Source organism: Gordionus sp. m RMFG-2023, chromosome 2 (genome assembly GCF_954871325.1).
Source record: "Gordionus sp. m RMFG-2023 chromosome 2, tfGorSpeb1-WG-v2, whole genome shotgun sequence".
In the NCBI taxonomy this organism is placed as follows: domain Eukaryota; kingdom Metazoa; phylum Nematomorpha; class Gordioida; order Chordodea; family Parachordodidae; genus Gordionus; species Gordionus sp. m RMFG-2023.
In genome coordinates, this window is record NC_088776.1 from 19,661,230 (window position 1) to 19,685,262 (window position 24,033).

Consider the following 24,033-nt stretch of genomic DNA (forward strand, 5'->3'; position numbering starts at 1 on the left):
AGTTTTTAACTGTTTAATTTCAGTAAAAAAATATAAATCAGATCGGTATTGAGTCAGGTTTTAGATAATATTTTTAATATTGGATTGAATGTTAAGTAAAATTTGCGAATCAGACATTCCTGAAATACCTATCAGGCACTAATATTAATAATCCATGTCTAATAAATTTTAAAAAAAATAAAGGTAAAGACAGCAAGTCAAACATTTGTTTTTTAATATATAATAAGTTTTTTTATTGGGTGTTGGCTATTTTTATTATAGGGTTGGTTCCTCTCTTAAATTTAGGTTGACTAGTTTTTGATTTAAAAAGGGCATATTATAATTTTAATTATATCATAAAATCTTAATAAAAAATTAATTTAAAAATTTTATGAAAAGAGATAATTTTCATAATACAAAAATCTTTTAACCTTCAAATCTAATTCAATTTTGGGGAAAAATATTTATTATTAAAGGTATGAAAAAAATCAATATATTCTATTAGAAGGGATTAGTTTTTAATATTCCAAATAATATTATATCAAATGATTTTGCATGTTGATGTGTGGTACCTATTTTATAAAATTAGATACAGTATAATGGTTTATTTTTTTATTTCTAAAATTTAGACTTTTTTAAAAAAAATATATTTCGAGTTTTTATAAAGTCAAAATTTGTCAACATAAAATTTTTTAAAATATTTATATATCATCATTTGATTTTTACTTTAAAAAATTATCATCTTTGTGTTATAATATTATAATGCTATTTGAATTAAAGGTTAACTCTTGTATTCCTGTATTTTCTTTTATTCTGTCTAAATTTAATCTCAAGTCAGAAAAAATATTCAATAATTTTTCTACAACAATAAATCATAACAAAATATATTTTTTGGATGTATATAACAAAATTTATATAAATAGGAATAGTAATTATAACTAAATCAAATTTGGGAAGAAAAGAAAATGCTCAGAATATCTCACGCTAAATATGTCATATCAATAATACTTTTATCTATAATTTTGTTGGAATTCATCGTTAAATCTTTTGCGGCAGATCATGATGGTGGGACCAAAACCGGACATTCTAAACCTAAAATACTCAGGTATCAAATAGCTGCAGTTAATTTTAAACACGTAGAAAATGCATTTATGATATCTATTTGGATGCTTCTAGCCAGTTTAGCCAAATTAGGTATAATATCTATATACAAACCAAAATACAATTATAAGAATTTTATTTTTGATATTAAACCGATTCCTATATACAAACCAAAATACAATTATAAGAATTTTATTTTTGATATTAAACCGATTCTATTGTAAAAAATAATACCCAATTTATGGCCAATATTATATTTTTTCAATAATTTATGGTAAAAAAATAATAAATTGAAATAATGATATTTATGTTGTAATTTTATAGAAATCAGAACAGAATTATCACTATTTTTAAGGAATTCCTTTAAGAATTCAATTTGTGATAATGTGAAATAGAGATCTGCAAAGTTAGGCCCGGCCCGTACCCGGTCCGGGCTCGGGCCTAATTCTATTTAAAATAATCGGGTTCGGGCCGGGCCTATTTTTAAAAAAAATCGGGTCAGGTCGGACCTTGGAAATTTTTTTAAATATATCTAAATTTATTAATTTTATATTGAATTTTTTATGTAAAATAAAAATATTTGATTTTATTTATTGAAACTAAACGACATATAACCTATGTCTTTTATTTTGAGTAATTATAAAAATTAATTTCTATTTAAATAAATTCGGGCCGGGCCGGGTCGGTAAATTTCTTTTAAAAAATTTCGGGCCGGGCCGGGCTTGAAAAATTAGGCTCGATGCAGATCACTAATGTGAAATCTTATTAAGCGTTTTGAGCGCATTTCGCATTGCTTATTATTTTTAATATTTATTATTAATTTATCTTCAAAAGTTATTTTTCTTGGCCTTATAGAGTAGATATATCTAATATAGATATCAATCGATAGCTAATCAAAAAGCTAATCCAATTGAAGGACAACTTCTCCCTTTTAAGGGGCCAGTCTAAGCTTTTGGGATCGGGAATATTTTTATTATCCACTCAATATTTTGATAGACATTACATAAAGGTAATTTAAATCAGAGATCTTCATGGGCAGGGTCTGCCCACGGCCTGCATACTATATTATCTAGTGGGCCAGGCCGGGTCTGGGTTTTTGAATTTTTATTTTAATGGGCTTGGGCTGTGTTTGAGCTAAATTTTAACTTCGATTTTTAAACAGTTGTTAACTTAAAGAGATAGTCATTGTTTTCTTCTAATAATTATTATTTTCAGTATTGTAAACAAAATGATTGCCGAAATACACTTAAATATAGTTTATTTTTGTTAAATACACTAGATTAAATTTTTGGATATGGGTTTGAGCCTTCTTGGGAAATTTTTTTGAAATTTATATGGGCTTTGGCCGGGTTTGAGATTTTTTATATTAAATATGGGCCGGGTCTGGGCCTAAAAAATTTACTGTAAGCCTGGACCGAGTTTGGCCAAAAAATTATGGATAAAAAAAGGGGGGGATAAACGATAAAAATTTGATGTTGGCAACAAATAAAAGGCAATTTAAAAAAATTCCATTGTAATATTAATTATTACTCTAAATGGCTGAAGCTAGGTTTTGGGGGCCAATAATATTTTTTAATTATATAACATAAATATTCAATAACATGCGTATTGAATGAAAGCTTAAAATACCACTTAAAGGCAATGATAGTCCTCACATTTGATTTAAGCGCTTATAAATTACACTTACTACAGAGGGGCAGTGTGGGGGGGGGGAGGGTTAAAACACGAAAATTTGATATGGATATCAAATAAAATACAATTTAAATATCTTCTGGAAATGTAATTTATTACTCCTAATGTGTGCATCTAGACTTGGGGAATCAAGAATTTTAATTTTATAACATAAATATTTAATATCGATATTAAATGATAGATATTTAAAATATCAGTTAGTGCAATAAGAGTATTCATTGGTCTTAATGAATGAGATAATGTCCTGGTGATAGTGCGGGGAGGGGGAGGAGTGAAATGTCTAAAACATAATTTGATGTATTGTATCAAATAATAAAACATTTTTTGGCTGTAATGTTAACTATGATTTTATTTTACATTTATTTTAAACATCAATATTTAATATGGATATTAAATGAAATCTAACTAAAATATCTTTTGACTACAATGTTAATATTTACATTTGTCATAATGGGTCAAATATTTCTGGAAGGGAGGGGGGGGGGTGATTTAAAAATAAAAATTTAATATGGATATCAAACAAAAGTATTTAAAATATCTATTGATTAAGGGAGTCAAGAATTTTAAGTTTTATAACATATTATTTAATAAGGATATATCATGAAAGCCGATTAAAAATATATTTTGATTTGAATGAAATATCAATTATGGTCCTAATGGATGGGACTTCATATGAGTCAAAAATTTTCGATTTATGTTGTGAGTAAATCTCTTAACTATTATGTTATAAAAGTTTTTTTAAAGTAATTCTGACACCTTGTGATCTAACTTGCTTAGAGAGATTATTAATATTGCAGTATAAATATGTATAATTTCGCTTTAATTTGAAACTTAAATCAAATGATATAAAATTAGTCGAATAAAATAATCCTAATTTAATTGCAGTCAAAAAATATTTAATTGTCTTTATTTGATACCCCTATATTATTTTTATGTTTTAAAAAGTTAAAATTACCTTTTATTTGATGCCCATATTAAATTTTATATTTAACCCCCCCCCCCTCCCAATCTTACCATTGAAATCAAATATGAATACTATCATTGCAGTCAAAAGATAAATTTTCTTCATTTATGACCCTCATTGTTTATGTCATAAAAAAAATAAAAATTTGCCCCCCCCCTCCTAGGATATAGAACGGGTCACTTAGAGTCATAATTAATTAAAAACAAATTATTAAAACATTTTTTATTAACTTCGGTTTGAGATCAATATATTATTTTCTCCAGCCTCCATCCACCCCGCACCCAATGAAAACAAATGTAAATGCTATTATTGCTAATAAAATATATTTAAATTAAAATATCTTTTATTTGTATCCGTATCAAATTATTACAGCCCCCTTCCGTCAGACCAAGTAATACCCTGTTAATACCAAAGGTGAATGCTATTACTTCAGTCATTTTAATTAGCCTTTATTTGATGCTCATATCAACCTAAATTAGCCTTTGAGTGAGAAGTTGACCTATAATTGAATAGATCTTTTGATTAGCTAACGATTGATACCTTATTCAACCTATTTACTTTCATAAGGCCAAGAAAAACAACTTTAAAAATAGAATTTAAAAACAATAATAATAAAATCAAAATTAATAAAGGAAAACACGCTTAAAACGCGTTTTGGAATAAAAATTCCCTATATCATTATTGAACCGGGATAATACTGTACTATCATTCTTTTATGGATATTTATTTAAAACATTTGAGGATCCTGGATATTTCTTGATTCTTTTAAAACTTATGACATTATATACAATGAAATCAGTCAGAAGTTAAAATTTTTCATTGTGTTACAATATCTATCTTGAGATTGATTCACTATACTTCTATTCAAATTTTATATATATTGAGTTATACAATTTCAAACAATTATTAAAACAAACTAATAATCTTAGTCATGGTTTAATTTAATAACTTAAAGCGTAAAAATATATAAATTTATTTTAATTCCTTTGGACCTAACCCATAAATACTATTTGAAAAAACTGTCCATATAATACGGAGTGCTCCTTACTTAATGGCAAAAGTGGAATAAAACGTTACAATTTTCCGAACCATAACATTATAAAATAGTCTAAAAAGAAGTGTTATTTAACCCAATTCATTCCGAGAATTCACTAGATTTGTTTATAATTTTAAAAAAAATTAAACTTTATTTTTAACCGAGATTTTTTTAAACTCTAATTCTATCATTAGCCGCAAGAAGAATTTTACTTCTACCAAAGGATATAAACTCGGATTTTTTAATAAAGTTGCATTGCATATTTATTCATGGCGCTATCATTTAAATTCTATTATTTTAGCCTGTAGTGTTCTTTTTTAATATATTAATATATTTTTATTTTTCAAATATTTTTAGCATTTAATTTTATTTTCTGAATGTTCTACCAAATATTTTTGTTAGATTTATTACAAACATTTTAAATTAAAAGTTATCACATTGATGAAATTTTTTTTGAATATAAAATTTAAATAAGCAATTAAATTTAATTCAATTGATTTCACTGTTATAAATCAAAATGAACTAATACAATATTTTACATAATATATTGGTTTTTATTAGAGAAATAAAATATAAATCCTTTGAAATATTATTAAGACAAAGTTTTCGTTATAATTAAAACGAATATCTAATTGAAGAGTTAAAAAAAAATTAAAATATGAGTTTTTTACTTTGAAAATTACTTTTAAATTTCTCAATGAATGCCCGATGCCAAATTATTACCGGACCAAAAAGATCTTAAAAAATAATAGTTCTTAAAGTCCACCTATCTTAACTCCCTTTTATTATTTTTGCTAGTCCGGACAGCAGTCTTTAAAAGAACCACATTATCAATCGTTTTGTTCCTATCGGTCTAAGACTAATAGGACTGGACTATTGACTTTCACTAAAATAATTATTAGTTTCTCGAGCTCTCACATTTTTATTAATGGGAACATGAAAAAATATAAAAAATTGTGAGTTATAATTCTCATACCAAAAGTTTAAGATAACAAATTCATTTCAGTTTCATCTTTGATAGAGTTTAGATCTAATTTGTATATTATATTTTTTTCAATTTAAATAATTTTTTATATAATATTTTAACTCATAAAGCATCATTTCTAACTCAATTTTATATTTAAAATATAACTTCGACCTTTGTGATAGATATGTAAAATAAGTTTAAAATACAAGTTAGAAAATAATACTTGAAGTTGAAATGATACCTTGTTGCAAGAAATTTTAAAATGTAAATTATATCTTTAAAAAAATACATATTAAAATTTAAACTAATGTTTGAAAAATTTTAAGGTTTCTATTTATCACCAAAGCCGTCTTCTTACGTTCCGGAGTCTTGTATGCTTCTACTATTAGGCGTTGTAACGGGTTTAGTTTTATTTTATTCCAAAATCCAAGGTATCAATTACACAATTTCGACCTCTCTCTTTTTTCTTTTTTTGCTTCCGCCTATTGTGTTAGATGCAGGATACTTCATGCCACTCCGGCCTTTTTTTGAAAATATAGGCACGATATTACTCCTTGCAGTGGTAGGAACCCTGTGGAATACATTGGCTATGGGTTTTTCATTGTGGGGTATCATTAGAACAGGTACTAAAATATTTATATAGTGTCGTAAAATATGACTCATTCAAATTTTATATCATTCATATTATATTGACAGAAATTTATTAGCTAAAATATTCAGACCAATATTTTTAAATTAAACTCTGACGATTCCAAGCCTAGCAGTATATGTAAATGCTGAGGATGAATTTCTCAGTTTTTAAGTCGAAGACTTTAAAGGAATGAGTTTAATGACAAGTTATATAAGTTTGTTAAAATCTAACTGGGGTCAACCAAATATTTTTTAAATTCTGAAATCACTTTTAAGATTTATCGAAAATGCAAGAACCTATTGCAATCATTTTTATGTTTCTTAGAATTTTTCTAAACAGTATATTATAATATTAGACTAAGATATCTTTCAAATAAATATTTATAGTATCATACAATACACTCAATCAGTTTAAGGATCATATGTAACTCGAATTTTAGAGAATGTTAAATTAATATTTAAAGTTTTTATTTTATTTTACAATGTAAAAATTAAATGTTTTCATATTTTCTTCTAAATGAGGATATTTTAAAAGTTTATATTCTAGCTGATATGACATGAATTTATATAAGGAATATTCTTGTATTTATTAAGATTACATTGATTTTATTTTAAATTAAAAATTAGTCTTAATTGAGAGGTCTAACATAATTATTTAGTAAGCAAATTAAATCTTGAAACATCTATTGAATAGCAATATAATTGAGTTTATGAATATAAAATAAAAATACTATCGCCAGTAGAGATCTGTAAAAGTAGGCCCGGCCCAAACCAGGCCCTATTTTTTTAAAAAGAAATCGGGTTCGGACTAGGTCGAGCCTAATATTTTTTTTAAAAACTCGGGCCGAGTCTAGTCGAGCTTTGGAAATTTTTTTTAATATATATAAATTTATCAATTTTATGTTAAATTTTTAATGTAAAATAAAAATATTCGATTTTATTTATAGAAACTAGACGCCATATAACATATATCCTTTACTTTGAGTAATTAAAAAAATTAATTTTTATATTTAAATAAATTCGGGCCGGGCCGGGCCAGGCCGGTAAATATTTTTAAAAAAAATTTCGGGTTAGGGCTGGGCCGGCAAAACTTTTAAAAAAATATTTCGGGTTCGGGTTCGGGTGGCTGGCAAAATTTTATTAAAACAACTTTCGGGCCAGGCTGGGCTTGAAAATTAGGCCCGATGCAGATCACTAATCACCAGTATAAATAAATTGGTAAACATCCAGATGTCAAAGGCCATAAAAATTATGTTTGATGATCACTTCCTATGAATTTTTAGTCCTCTTATCTGATTATACATATTAATTGACACTACCTTAGCTTAATCATGAGGTTATAAAATCAGACTTCACATCTATAACTTAGGGTCCCATTTAAAATTAGATATGGGAAGGAATGGTAGGGGAAACCATATATTAAGTCTGAGCTTACAGTGAGACGTTAATTTTTTCCTTAACTCAGAGGGCTATTTGTTTTACAAAATCCTGGATGCGCCTATGCTCTAATGATAGATTGGTAGGTTCGAGAATGTTTGGGAGTGAGCCGTTTTTAAGCTGACTTATTATTAGATTAAATGAGGTATAACGTTGGTGTCAACAGTTTCTCAAAAATGTTAAAGAACTTACAAAAAAAATTGAATGCCATAATATGATATAAAAAATTTATAAATAAAATGGATGAAATAGAATATTTCTCTAAGGTTTAAAAATTCTTATAAATATAATTTTTAATAAATAAAAATTATGTAAATTTTTTTATAGATTATATATTTCAATGCTAAAACAAAAATAAGTTCCAAAAATTAAAGTAGGTCTATGGCCACACCAAATATACTAAAAAAAACAAGTATAATCAGAAACTATTGAGTGAAACCAAAAATAATTTTGCAGGCATATATTTTACATAAAATTATTAACCTACTTAATAATCACTACTTATAAGAATTTTTTTTAATGAATGGGGTCAGCATAGTCTCACTATGCTATGAAAAGTTAACTCTAATTTTGATAGCAGATAATCTTTATATTTAATTAATTAAAAGTATATTCAAAAGAAATTTAAAATAATAATAAGATTCGAATAGTGAATTTCTCTCTATTTGTTATTTATCTCGTATTTCTGAAAGGGCTGATGATAATTGAATATTTTCAAGTTCTTTATATGCTTAATGAATTATACTATATTACATATTCTAAAAGAAAGGGTTAACCATTTCAATATTTTTAAAAATTTTAGAAATAGATGAACAAATAAATCAAGGCATACGTTTTTTATTGAGGTAGGTTAGGAAATTTTTTATATATAGGTTTTTCATAATGATAACTTTATAATGGTTAATAAAAATTTATATAAATATAATTTTATTTATGAAATACTAATCTATTCTCAAATAAATTCTTTAACATCTCACCACCGAAACAATGGCAAAATCTTGAATATACTTAATATATCTTATTCTTATAAGGTATAATTGGAGTCGATGTACCACTCATGCACTGTCTTCTCTTTAGCAGTTTAATATCAGCCGTTGATCCAGTAGCCATTTTATCTGTTTTTGAGGAGGCAAACGTTAATGAGGTTCTTCATATTATCGTTTTTGGGGAATCATTGTTGAACGATGGTGTGGCCATAGTAAGTTTATTTTTATAATATTACTTTATAAAAAGACAATAAGTAAGTAATTTCCAAATCATCTAAATCAATAAAAATGGTTCTAGTTCTATATTATATTCTCCCAACAAGCGCGTACGCAGCAGAGAGGGGGGGAGAAGAAGATGGACAACCCCCCCTCCCAAGCCCAAAAATGCAGATGATGGATTATATTTTTCAAAAATATTAATTTATATTTGTTAATATTTATTCCTATCTCATATATATATTATTATATTTATTTATCACTTTCATCTACTAAGTTATTTTATCAATTAATTTCGATTTCAAGTTTTCCTTGGCGTAATTTACCTATTATTTTCAAATTTTAGTGGCGTATTATTTATCCAAATTTCTAGTCAAATAATAATTATCTCTGAAACTCCTTGTCCAACAGGAAGAAAGAAATTCCAAGCTTGTCCAACGAGATCGAGTTTCCGCCATAAAGCATAACAGCTTTTATGGGGTTAGAAGAGCCGATTATTAATGCTATTACTGAAATATCACAATGGCTTGAAAGAAATATTTCTTCAGAAGCAAGAAAATTATTGGATTCAATACTTATTCCAAATTTTTTTTCCATTAGAATGTATTATACAACTATTTTATGTAATACTTTTCAAAAACATGACATTTACTTGATTAAGAAGATGAGAATAGCGGAGAGCATTTTATTAGAACTCAAGAAAATTAGAGCTAATGTTGATGAAAAACATATTTTATATGTTATTGTTGAGTCACAAAAGCAGAGTTATACATGTTTAAATTTGTCCACCTCGACTTGCAGCAAGCAAGCTCATCGTCAAAACATTAATATAGGATCAGTAGAAGAGTATTATAAAACAAATGTCCGATCTCTTAGATACATTTATAACCCAAATAAATGAATGGTTTTTAATTCATCAAGCAGCACTTACCAATCCGCAGATATTACTTCCACAAAAGACTTTCCAACCTTTTTCAGATGGTGATAGGAAAAAAAAATTTGTTAGATTTTTATCATGAAGATGTTAAAGTATCTTATGATGCCTTATTAGCTGAATAACTATGATTAAAAGATTAACTATGGTTGATACAGTCCCAAAAATGCTATGGATGCTTTGCATTATTTCAAACACATTTTAGATTATATTCCCAATGTATTAAAATGGTTATATATATTAACAACTCTTCCCATTAGTAAACTAATGAGAGAACATTCTCTTTTTAAAGAATAATAACAGAGCCCTGCAGAGGTACCATTTTCAGAACACTGCCCGGATTTTTTTTAAAAAATAATTTCGGCCCTGGTTTTTTTGAAAATAAAATTTCTGGCCCGGCCCGGGTATGTTTAAAAAAATTATAATACGATCCAGCTCGGGGGCCGGACCTGCAAGTCTCTGAAAAACATACCTATGAAATACAACTTCTGAAAGTAGATTGAATGATTTGAATCTTTTGAATATTCATAGGCATTTGACGCCAAACAAGGACAGATAATTGAAAAATTAGCTCAAAACATACAAAATACAATTATTCCTAAGAAAATTTTTGTTTATTAATTTATATTTCCAACATTTAAATTTTTTATACTTTATATATAAATTTTAAAGGCTCAAAAAATTCAAATTTCAATTTTGGGTCATTTAAGTGATTCATATCGTGGTTATATTCACTTTATATTTTATAATTCATATTTATTTTATAGTTTTTCAATGCCCGTTTATATATATAATTTTTTTGTAATTCAAATTAATTTAAAATTGTGTATTAGAAAAGTTATAAGTCCTAATAAATTTATGCTCAATATTTTTAAATAACAATAATATTTATTAAAAAAAATTATTATCTCCCCCCCCCCCCCAGACCAAATTCCTGCGTACGCGCCTGTATTCTCCTTATCGGGATAATAAAGAAAGAACCGTTTTTGATATTCTTTTATTCGATTTCTTTATTGCCCTTTTCTTAGAATTCCCTTCCTCCTTGTATTTACTATCCCCCTTTTTTTACTAGCTTTTATAAAAATATATTTACGATTATCAGGTGTTATACAATATGTTTGGGTCTTTTAGTGAAATTGGCTTGGAAAACATAATCACGAGGGACATCGTATTTGGCGTAATATCTTTTGGAGTAGTGGCCTTTGGCGGAACATTGATCGGCATTTTGTTCGGATTATTCACAGGTTGGCTTACTAAGTACATAAGCATTATATTTTTATATAATGATCATGCGTATATATTAAAAGGTTTTGATATTTTCTTCAACTATCTTTTAAAATATTCTAACAAGAATTTAAATTAATTTCTTAAAACCCTAACCCTATTCAAACAATCTGCGTCGGTAAAAGAGTTTTTTATTTTAGATAGTTTGAGAATCGATAGTAATGATTAGTTTGTGAAATAGGATAAATGTTTTGCTGTTTGCATATATTCCTCGTATAATTTATATAATTAATGATACTCATTTAAAAACCATGAAAAGGTACACCGACAAAATTCGTATTATAGAGCCTCTTTTCGTTTTCTTGTTAGCATATTTATCGTATATCGTAGCCGATATGTTCACGCTTTCAGGAATTTTAGCGTAAGCTTTTTGTTAGCTTAAAGTTAATCCTTATTTAAACAATAAACGAGCCCTTGCATATTAGAGAAGATGCAATATAATTTATCAAAAAGTAAAAAATCACTTTATGTTTTAATTTTAAAAAGCCGGATATAACTCACTTTTACCATAACCATAAATTTTTCTATCATCAATAAAAAAAATTTAATAAAAAATAATTTTATTTTATAATTATCTTTTCAAAGAATCGTATTTTGTGGCTTAATAATGCGACAGTTTGTGGAAGCTAACATAGCCTTAAAATCAAATATAACAGTCAAATACACCATGAAGACTTTGAGTAGCATTTGCGAAAGCATAATTTTCTTGTTTTTAGGACTATCAACTGTGGTCGATATCCACATATGGAACACCGCTTTTACCCTTTTTACACTATTCTTTTGTTTGTTCTATCGGGCTATAGGTATAATATCAATAATTGAACCTTCATTTTTTGTAAATAGAGTTCACATTTTATACAGTGTTGTGATGATTTAATGTAACATATTAACGATTTAATTTAAACACATGCATATATAATTATGATCACAAATGTACAACAAAAGAAATAATTTAATTATATATACATGTCAGTGGCGTATCCAGGATTCTCTTATGGGGGGGGGGGGGGTATTCGTTCTCAAACCCTTCTTATCCAGCTTTCCCCCGGCCTTTGCCGGGTCTTATGTAAATTATTCATAATTTAATAATAATTATATTTCTATTTACTCAGGTAAAATAGCTAAACGTAGTAAATATTTATACCACAATTCGAATTCACTGATTAAATTTATTTCAATCATAGAAATAAAATTTTTCTAAATATTTAATTTTACCAATAGTGGCATTAGAAAACGATTATGGATCTTCTAAAGACTTGTTTTTTATCTAAAAACCGTACTTTTATTTGCGATAAAAAAGTATCTAAGAATGGGATGAAAGTGGATATTTTATAATATTCTTCAGTTGAGCCAATATTTATTTTTCATCTCAATAATTGCCCAGGTGCTAGACGAGGTTTAATTAGTGTTATATCATAAAATTTAGCCTTCGATTCAACGTCTATATAAATATTATGAAAATATTCATCTACATTCATTCTTATTGTATCTACCTGTTAATATATTTTCCGCCAAATCAATAACCTGAACCAAATCTAAATTTGGTTTTTGTAAATTTCTACAAAGTAGTGAGCTATAGGAAAATAATTTATTGATGCAACTAGCAGCAATGATAAACTCTGATTGATCAATTGAATTCAATAATGATATCGCTTCTGACGACACATTACCTTTTTTCATGCTCAGCCTTATTTAACTTTTGTATTTCTATTTCTTTTGTTCTACAAAATCGAGGTAAAAATAAAATATTAAAAAAATTATAGATATTTATTGATAATTAATATTAAAAATACTTATTAATTCTAACTTACTAATAATTTTGAATTTAATAAAATAATTATATATAATAATAAAATAAATTACCATTTGATTTCAATCTCTTTGACTTAAAATTTTTCCATTTTATTAATATTTTTGAATAATGTTAATGTACTAACAAGGAAAGGAAATTTTAATAAAATATATTTATAAAAAATAAGTTTTATGTTGGAAAATTGATATTCAAACATTTGTAAAATTTTGATTGGGGGGAGGGGGGGTAGTGGAAGGGTGGAGGGTAAAATTTTTATTAGCTTAAAATGATATTTATGAAAACAGTCAAATTTGCGATGGATGGGGATTTCTCCCTCCCCCCCCCCCTCATTGGTTACGCGCCTGATGCATGTGTTTAAATTAAATCCTCATTATGTTACATTAAATGAGCACAACAATGTATATTATATAAATGTTTAATGAGTTTCATTCATGCGTAAATATAATTAATTTTATTCGAAAAAATTGGCAAGGTATCTTGGTTCTCATTCCTTTCATTAATAGATATAGATTAGCTAAATTGAGCAAAGTTGATATCTTTATTATGATCTATGGAGGATTAAGAGGTGCTATTTCATTTTCTTTAGCCCTTCTCTTAAATGAAGATGTGTTAGGGCAACAGAACAAAAGAATGTTTGTAACAACAACCATGACCGTAGTCATTTTCACTTCGTTCTTTCAGGTAATGCAAATATAGTATCTGTTCATTTAATTATTTACTTTATTTTTTTAATTTAACTTTTATCATTTTTATAAGTTCTAGGAAAATGTATTTTTCAAGTAATATACCTATGTCCTTGATCGTTTTAATCATTTCTTGATTCTGAAATCTATTCAGAAAAGCAAGAACATACTTAGTTTTTTTTAAATATATAAATAAGTAAAGTAAGTCAAAGTATATTTAATACAAAATATCACGTAGGGGAGACCGGGGTAAAGCGATTGACGGGGTAACAATGTTAACGCGAATAACTTTTTAACCATTGAGTATAAAGACCTTAAATTTGGTGTGAAGATGTATTTTTATATCTAATTTCTTACCTATGTTCATCTTTTAAAAAACTTACCTGGTTTTATATATTTTGTCAAAAAACTGTTTTTTACCCAAAAAATATAAAAATCATTCTCTAGTATATTTTGCTTTTAGTAAAATTTACATATCCTCAGGATTCAAAATTTGGCACACATGTTTCTTAATGTATTAGCTATAAAATAAAATTTATCTGACATCTTTAGCTATATTAGAAGTCACGCAATAACGATATTTATAATATATGTCACCTAGGGGTAAAGCTGTTATGGGTAAAACGGTTAAAATATAAAATATTCACATTAATTTTTCATTAATTCATTTATTATAATTTTTATTGTATCAATCAAATAATGAGAAATTATAAAAGAAAAACCATATACAGAGATGTAAATATAATAAATGAAGCCATAAAATATAAAATAACAAATAATACTTCATTAAATTTGTCTGCTAAAAAATTTAACATACCTTATACAACGTTGAGAAGGAGATGTAAAATTGGTATTAAAAGTTCAGATCATCATAAACAAATATTTACAAATGAAGAAGAATCTAGATTGTGTGACTACATATTAGAAGCAAGTAGGTCATTTATGGGATTAACGCCTAACAAGTAATTAAATTATATTGTTTGTATTATATTGTATTTCATAATTTTAATAACTCAATTTAAATATCAATATTAATTTGGTAACTTTAATAAAAATGCTCAATTGAAATTATATTGTATTTCATAATTTTAATAATGCTCAATCTAAATATCAATATTAATTTGGTAACTTTAACAAAAATGCTCAATTGAAATTATATTGTATTTCATAATTTTAATAATGCTCAATCTAAATATTATTAATTTGGTGACTTTAATAAAAATGCTCAATTGAAATTATATTGTATTTCATAATTTTAATAATGCTCAATCTAAAAATCATGTGGGGCAACAATTTCAGATTTATGATATTCCAGGAGTGTTAAAAAATGAAATACCAAGGGCAGTGACACAAATAATATATTAAATGGATTCTTAGCATGTGGCATATTTCCTTTAAACCCAAATATATTTACAGAACAAGATTATATCTGCTGTAATAATTCAAATGCTAACTCAAATATTGAATTTGAAAATAATGATGAAAATATTAGAGTGACTCAAAATCTTACAGTGACTCAAAATAATGATAGTGATTTATCTATATTATTGAACGAAAATATTCCAGATGATATTGATGAACCTTATCATGATATGTTACCATCATGCTCAAAAAATTATAATAAAGTATTCAATCCTTCATCTATAATACCTATTCCAAAATTATTCAATATTTCATCGGATAAAATATCTAAAAAAAAGAATTCAGAAATATTAACATCTACACCTTATAAAAAAAAATTATTAATTCAGAGAAAAAAAAAGATATCAAAAAATAATTGTTTATGTGTTATTTGTAATAAAAACTATAAAAATAGTCGCGAGGGCGATGAATGGCTAAAATGTACAATGTGCCTTGAATGGGCACATTCTAAATGTGCTAATTATGATAATTATTTTACATGTCCTTATTGTATCGATTAGTTTTTAAATAAAAATCATAAATAAATCTTAAATTTGTAATATTTGTTAAATAAAACAATAAATATGTGTCAAATATTATTTTAACCACTTTATCCTAGTGCTTATCCATTTTACCCTGTACCCAGAGTAAAATGGCGAAAATGAGTAGTTTTACATAACTAATCATAGCTCCTAAAATATTATAGGTAGAGGGCTACACTTTTTTTTATCTTGTAGAAGAGAGATGGGGCTACACATTGATCTATAATTTGTTGTGTTTGACTCTTGTTTAAAATTTTTATGGTAAATATGCAAAATGTCTATCGTTTTACCCCGGTCTCCCCTATATATATATAATAAATTCAATCCTTCAGGTTATGTAATTTACAAACGAAAAGTTAATATTATATTCAATTTAAATTCAATTTACGATTACATTTATATTACAGTTCTCCCCACTATTCATCGTGATACCGTAATGGGGGTTTCGAAACTCTTTTTTCAAGAGTTGTATTTTCATGTTCTGCCTTTTCCACTTCTTCGGTCAACGTAACGGGTATTTCCTTCTCTTGTGTATGTGCATCCCTCAATTGATCTGCATGCTTGTTTTTAACGATCCCCTCTGATTCCACATCGTACAATATTGCGCTTTTTCGTTGTAACACTTTTCCTTCATGCCACCCTGCTGTCCTTTCGTTTGCTATCCAAACTTTTTGCTGCTCTTCAAACTCCCGAGGTTCAAAACTTCTATCTTTGTAGTACTTTTGTTTCCATAGAGCGTTTTCCGTCCTTTCTCTCGTTGATAATTTCCACTGATCTAATGTCGTCCTAAGCGACCTTCCAAACATCATCTCGGCAGGGGATTTACCAGTAGTTGCATTGGGAGTATTACGGTGAGTAATTAAAACATTCGCTAAATTTAACTGGTCCGGAGTGCCACATCTCCTTCCAGCATAGAAACGCGTCTTTATCGTCCGTATATATCGTTCAGCCAAACCATTCGATTTGGGGCTATAAGGGGCCGATCTAAAATGTTTTATATTGTTTTTTAAAAAAAAACGTTTTGAATTCAGATCCAGTAAACTGAGTACCGTTATCTGAGACAATGTAGCGAGGTAACCCAAATCTAACGAAATAATTAAGCAGATTATTTATTACACTCGCCGAATTAATATGTGTTAAAATTGCAACTTCAACCCATTTGGTAAAAGCGTCTACGCAAATTAACCAATACTTTCCAGAGACGGGGCCTGTCAAATCAATGTGTATTCGTTCCCAAGGTCGGGTAGGAATGTTCCAATTGTATAATGGCACTTCTTTAGCTCCCGGCCTTCCTTCTTGACAACTCTTACAACATTTAACAAAGTCTTCAACATCAGTATCGAGATTTGTCCAAAAAACGTAATATCTACATAATGATTTCATCCCCACTATCCCAGGATGTCCTCGATGAATCACATTTAAAACCTCCTTTTTTAAAATATCTGGAATAATAATTCTATCATTATAAAAAATAATCCTTCTTCGAACGAAATATTATCTTTAATCGAAATATATTTTTTTACAATCTCCGAATAATTATTTATATTATCGATATACCAATGATTTTTAATTAATTTAATAATCTCTTTTAGGTTTATATCATTGCTCGTTTCACTTACGACTTTACTGCGAGTGAAAGATAAATCTTCTATTAATTAATTTTTAATCCTCTGATTTCTTCTTCGAATTTTTTTGTAACTTCATTGGTTTTTGCTTTCTCTACCCCCAAACGGGACAGAGCATCGGCACATTTGTTTTGATTACCTGGTCTATATATTATCTCATAATCATAATTTAATAGCTTCGTCGCCCACCGTATTAAACGGTTATTTGTTATTTTGTTAAGATCTCTTTTATCACCTAAAATATATTGTAATGGTTTATGATCAGTAACCAAGATAAAATGTCTTCCAAAAATATATTGATGAAACTTCTCGATAGCGAACATGATGGCCGAAGCCTCCCGATCAATTGTGGCATAATTCTTTTCAGCCGCCGAAAGTGTCCTCGATGCGTAAGCAATCGGTTTCTCCTGGCCAGTAAGAAATCGGTGTGCAATAACAGCTCCTAGACCATCTTTGGAAGCGTCACAAGTAATCACGACAGGGATATCGGCTGAATGAGGAATTATTGTATCTTCTTTTGACAATATATTTTTAACTTTAGTAAATATTTCATTTTCTTTAGCTGGCCAAAACCAACCAACATTTTTACTCGTTAGTCGGTGTAAAGGCGCACAAATAGAATGCAAATTTTTAATAAATGCCTCATGATAATTCACCATTCCAAGAAATGAACGTAGTTCTTTAACATTGGAAGGTGTTTTAAAATTTTTTATAGCGCTAATCTTATCTTCTGTAAGGTGCATTCCGAAACTGTCAATAACATGACCTAAATAAGTGACTGACTTTTCTCCAATTTTAATTTTATCGGTCGTCGTGGTCAGTCCAGCCTTCTCAAATCTTCTTAATACTTCTTCCAAATTAACTATGTGATCGGAATTATTCTCACCTGCAATAATTATGTCGTCTAAAAATACACTAACCATAGGAATTCCCTTTAATAGGTTTTTCATAAAGCGTTGGAATATTATCGGAGCGCTAGTCAAACCAAATGGAATTCTTTGGTATCGGTAATAACCGACATGTGTCGAAATTACTAAAAGGTCCCTACATTCTGGACTAACTCCGAATTGTAAAAATGCATCACTTAAATCTATTGTTGAAAATATTTTACCACCCGCGATCTTATTTGTTAGGTCGACGAAAGTTGGTAGTAAATCGTTATCGATCGCTAGATATTTGTTGATTGTTAAACGAAATCTCCGCATATCCGTACGGCACCGGATTTCTTTAAGATATTAACCGTTGGCGTAGCCCAAGTGATTGGAGTTATTGTTGGATCCACCTTCTCGATAACGCCTTCGTCTAAAAGTCTGTCCAACTCAGCTTCAATGGTTCGACGCAACGGAAAAGGAACTCTTCTTGCTGGTAATGCAATCGGTAACGTGTTCGGTTCTATTCGGATGACTGCCTTTTGCAGTTTGATTTCACCTAATTTTTTTTTAAAAACTTGAGGGAATTTTGAAGCAATCGTATTTAAAGAGGGAACATTCATATTTATTTTATTAATACGAACTTCTTCCGGTAGTTTTATATCAAATTCTCTAATGAAAGGCATCCCAAAAATAAGGGAATTCTCCCCTTTAACTACCCAAATAAGTAAAAATTTCGAAATATTTTTTACTTTGACTTCTACGGTACATTTACCTAGTACTTCGATTTGGATATGATTATATCCCACTAATTTATAAGCCAGTGATAGTTGTGGTCTGCCAATACGATTCCAGGTGACCTCATCAATCACTCTACACGCGGCGCCGGTAACTCCATAGCTAACTGCAATCCATTTATCTTCGCATCGATGGTTGCTTTATTTGAAAATGACAGGCGAGGTGTCCGTGGCAGAATCATTTGTATGGCATGGGTTCTACAATCTTTCGCTATGTGGTTTGCCTTACCGCAACGAAAGCATATCACTTTCTTTTGAATAGAGTTAGGTTTGATACTAGGTCTATAATTATTATTAGGAATATAATTATTACTAAAGTGTTTATTTATTGAATCTATTGACGTTTGTATAATTATTATTTCTAAAATAATTATTTTTCGAACCCTCTGTTGGCTTATTTTTAATTATTTTATTAACTTCAGTCTGGGTTTCATTTTCCAACGAAGACAGCGCGATCGCTAAACGCACGGTCTCTTCAAAAGTAATATTGCCTTCGATATACTTTGACCGAAGTTCTTTGTCCAACTCAGGTAAGCCTACTCCTAGGATAAATATATCTCTTAAAAGTTCATCAAAAGGCGGTTTAAAATTACAAAGAGAACAGACAGTTTTAACCCTAATTGAAAATTCAATAATCGTCTCACTGCATCTTTTTAGCGTAAAAAAAATTTTCCTATTTACGAAAATGCTCGAACTATCCTTGAACGCCAAATTTAAGCTTTTTATTAAAGTATCATAATTTATCATCTCTAAATTTATTGGAAAGTGAAAGTTTTTAATTTTGATAAGATTGTCTGTTCCGATATAGGCTAAAAGCAGGTCTTTTTTTGTATTTTAATCTATAATATTTCTTACTTTATAAATTAACTCCAAGTTAAATAAGTAGTCCTGAATATTTACTTTTTCTTTGACGAATTCTGGAATATGGAATTTAATAGGAACTACTTCCATTGAGTCTTTAACTTTAATAGGAACTACTTCCATTGAATCTTCAACTTTAATAGGAGCTACTTCCATTGAGTCTTTTACTTTAAATTTAATAAATCAAATAAATCTTATCTAAAAATCGTCGCCAATGAAGTGTTTTGTTAAATAAGTAAAATAAGTAAAGTAAGTCAAAGTATATTTAATACAAAATATCACGTATATATATATAATAAATTCAATCCTTCAGGTTATGTAATTTACAAACGAAAAGTTAATATTATATTCAATTTAAATTCAATTTACAATTACATTTATATTACAATTTATTATTATCTTTTTAGTCTAAATTTTACTATTCACACATATGTTTAGAATTCTATAAAAAAAATGAGCTAGAACGCCATCTCTAGGATAGATTCTTATATACTATTTAATATATGTTTGTTAAATTAAATAGCAAAGCTCATAATATTTACGCTAAATAATTTTAAAAATTTAAAATATCTATATAAGGGGTTAACAATAAGACCATTGGTAGAATTTTTGAGAGTAAAAAAAGCTCAAGAAAAAGACAGAAACATGGCCACGATACTGTTCGACAGAGTAAATGATATATTATTTTTAAAATTACCAAAAAATATTTTGAGATATTCAAATAGGAGAATTTAAATATTTTTTGTTTTAGTGCATGGATCACCTATTGGCCGGCGCTGAAGATATTATAGGTGGGCAAGGCAAGAATCGCTTAAGAGAAAAGTTTATATATATAATACATTTCTCATAATTTATATATTATCCCATCTGATTCATAACTCCCCCTTGATTTTAACTTACATTCATTTAATTTTTTTACAAAAGTTATCAATCTTTTTTTTAAAAATTTTGTGATATATATATTTATATTTATATTAATAAAAGTAAAAAATTATTAGCTGAATTCATATCTAATATAAAGAAAATATAAAAGTATACCTTATGAAAAAAATCAGTTCACTACATTATGATCACTACAATGTTCGGCCATATTTTATCTATCCTATTTTTTTTTAAATTAGCAAATTGTTTAGTTACTTATTTTTTACAATTATATATTATAATCTAATCAATTTGTAAACTTTTTAATTTTTATTTTCTTAAAATGAGTAGAGGTAACAGATAAGACTACAAATGTGCCTAATGATATCATTATTAAAATACCTAAGAAAAAATTCTGGCAGAAAGATAGCAAATCAATTAGCCACAAGTCTATCGACTATTTTAGACATTATAATAAAATTAAAAATCTCGGTCTTTTTTTAGCTTACTCAAAATAGAGGATGTGTAAAGAGTACTAATTTGAAAGATAGAATCATACGAGATAGAGTTCATATAATCGGTAAACCTCTTCTTCAGAGAAATATTATCTAAAGATATTTTTATAATTGGGAGAAATATTATCTAAAGATATTTTTATAATTGGGAGAAATATTATCTAAAGATATTTTTATAATTGGGAGATAAGTTACCATAGAAACTAGTCAATGAAGATTACATTTAATGATATTTTTCTTCTACAAAATTATTTGAAATTTAGTTTATATATTATACCATTCGATATAGTTTAAGAAAAAAACGTTTATAACATTACAAAATAATGAAAGATTAAATTAGGCTTTAAAATACGTAAATTAGACATATTAGCGATGGAAACACAATATTCATCATAGAATTAAAATGGTAAGTTTTTGGTTACAACTAAATATTGTAATAAAAACATAAACAGAGATCTTCTATCTTGATACAAAGAACTGTTAAGTTTCCATAAATGGAGATGCATGATGCAATAGGCCTAACGCCTAAGATATATTTTATTAAATATAATAAATCATGTTGAATAACAAGATACTTTGATACCTTATTTGAACATGAAAAAATTTACCTAGGTGATAATTTTGCAGTTGCATAGTTTTAATAATATCATATTAAATCAACCAAAAAAAGTTGATTCTTATGTCAACCCTTTCAATTTTTTTAAAAATTTGTATGTTAGTAGAATATACACTGACAAATAAAAATGTAAACTCTTACTTTTCAAATTGGCTTACATCATGAGATACGGCCCACTTTAGAAACGCGAAAATTCTAAAATACACAATATTTAATTTAAAATATCTCGGCTAAGAACATGATTTGAATTTTGTTTAAAACCTATAGAATAACCCTTTATGATATAAAATTTATTTTATTGAAAATAAGTCTTTTACCAAAGACCGAAAATAGATAACAGGAAATGTTATAAAATAAAAAGTGCAGTATGACTTAACCCCTATATTACCAAATGTATAGTAGTTTATTTTTTTTTAAAGTGGACAATATATTTGAATAATAGCATTAAAACGAAAATCCTAAAAAATCAGAGTGTTTTGAATAACATTTACCAAATTGTATTGTATAAAATATAATGCGAACCGCTTTAATTTGGAAGCATTATAAGGAATAAATAATAAGGTTAAGCTTAATAATCTCTTCAACCCAGATAAAGATCGAATAAAGACAAAAAAACTTTATTAACCTCTACAAACATTATAATAATTTTTAGATCAAGGTAGAGTGAAATTTTTTGCAACTGCATGTTGGTATAACTCTTTGCGATAGTTTGGGGGGAATTACTAAGAGGTAAGTGGCTATAGCAAGCCTGCAACGTCCTTATGAAAAATCATATACTAACACCTATGGATTTATATAATTATGCGGGAATTTATATGCCGCGTATTATATATATTTGTCAGCAACGTTAAAAATTTATGAATGGAAATCACTCTCGAAAATAGATTTTTAACGGCCAAATGAATTCCTAAGTATATTTTTACATTTTCCTTCTAAAATAAAATAGCTAAACCTATGTGTTGAATATGACACAATGTCTATTAATGATCTGCATAGAGCCTAAGAAATATATCCCAAACAAATATCTTTTTATTTTTGCCGAAAAATCAGGCCCGAAATAGATATTATTTGTCCCCGGCTCGAATATTATATAGAAATTATTATTTTTTTAAATACAGTTTTACATTACACTGAACAAAATTATCATGATCATTCTACAAACAAATAAAATTATATTTGCTACTTATTTCATCCAAGAATTTTAAAATTTATTTCTTTTATTTAAAATTTAAGCCTGATACGGTCAAACTTCTTTTAAATATACTAGGCCTAACCCAGAGATCATCAATGTCCACTATCCTATTTTTTAATATGTAAAAATTTAAAATTTTCTATTTATTTTGAAACTTTGAAAAAATTACTATAAATTTCAATATGAATGATATTTATGAACGATTTTAGCCATACTACTTTTATTCAAAGTATAACTCTTGGCCAGTACTCGTACCAGTTTAGAATTTTGTGCAAATATTATAATGTATAAGGTTTATCTGTAAGAAATTTAAAAGAAAAAAAGAGCAATTTTTATCTTATAGGCATTTTCTCTTTTCTATTTCCGGTTTTTAGTAATAGACTTATTTCCAATAAAATAATTTTTATATCATATAAAAGGGGTTTTTTAGAGCTATTTAATAAAATTTAAATTATGTTTTTAATTTAATTACTTTTTGAGGTATTTAAAACTAAATATAGTCTATTTTGGAATTTTTGCATTTCTAAAGATGGCCATATGCATGAAGTAAGGTGAGTTGGGAATTATTTTATATTTTTAATAGTTAGTGTATATACTACCATCATAAAAATTTTAATAAAATAGAAAAGGGTCGGGTTGAATCTTCAGTTGATTTGATATGAAATACAATATATTTTAATTATTAAAAATTTATGAAAATTTTTGACACCTTGTCCACGTACCTGCTAAACTAGTTGTCATCGACTTGGTTCCTTTACAACTATTATCCCTATCTTTATTTATCTCAATTCGCTTATCCCTCAATTCAGTGATCTCATCATTCATAACTCCCAATGATGACCTTTTAACAGCAGCAAGAACGATGGAATCAACTTACCCCAGACGGTTTTACATTTCGAACCGAAATTTCCAACAAATCTATTTTCGAACCCCTAATAAAGAAACTACAAAATAGCCTCAACCCCACCAATATTAACGACATGCAAAACGATAAATATGGTAGGCATGAATGGCTCGAAGCACTTCCAAGCC

The 24,033-nt window shown here is 27.6% G+C and overlaps 1 protein-coding gene across 1 annotated transcript in view; it reads left to right on the top strand.

Annotated features, from left to right (window-relative positions):
• Positions 1-944: 944 nt before the first annotated feature.
• Positions 945-24,033, top strand: part of LOC135924159 (Na(+)/H(+) exchanger protein 2-like) — a 40,968-nt gene continuing 17,879 nt past the window's right edge. The window contains exons 1-9 of the mRNA XM_065459208.1: positions 945-1,173; positions 6,066-6,362; positions 8,838-9,004; positions 11,045-11,199; positions 11,486-11,587; positions 11,812-12,029; positions 13,512-13,720; positions 20,397-20,486; positions 20,569-20,639. Coding sequence (XP_065315280.1) covers positions 945-1,173; positions 6,066-6,362; positions 8,838-9,004; positions 11,045-11,199; positions 11,486-11,587; positions 11,812-12,029; positions 13,512-13,720; positions 20,397-20,486; positions 20,569-20,639 — 1,538 coding nt within the window. The remainder of the gene's footprint in view (positions 1,174-6,065; positions 6,363-8,837; positions 9,005-11,044; positions 11,200-11,485; positions 11,588-11,811; positions 12,030-13,511; positions 13,721-20,396; positions 20,487-20,568; positions 20,640-24,033) is intronic.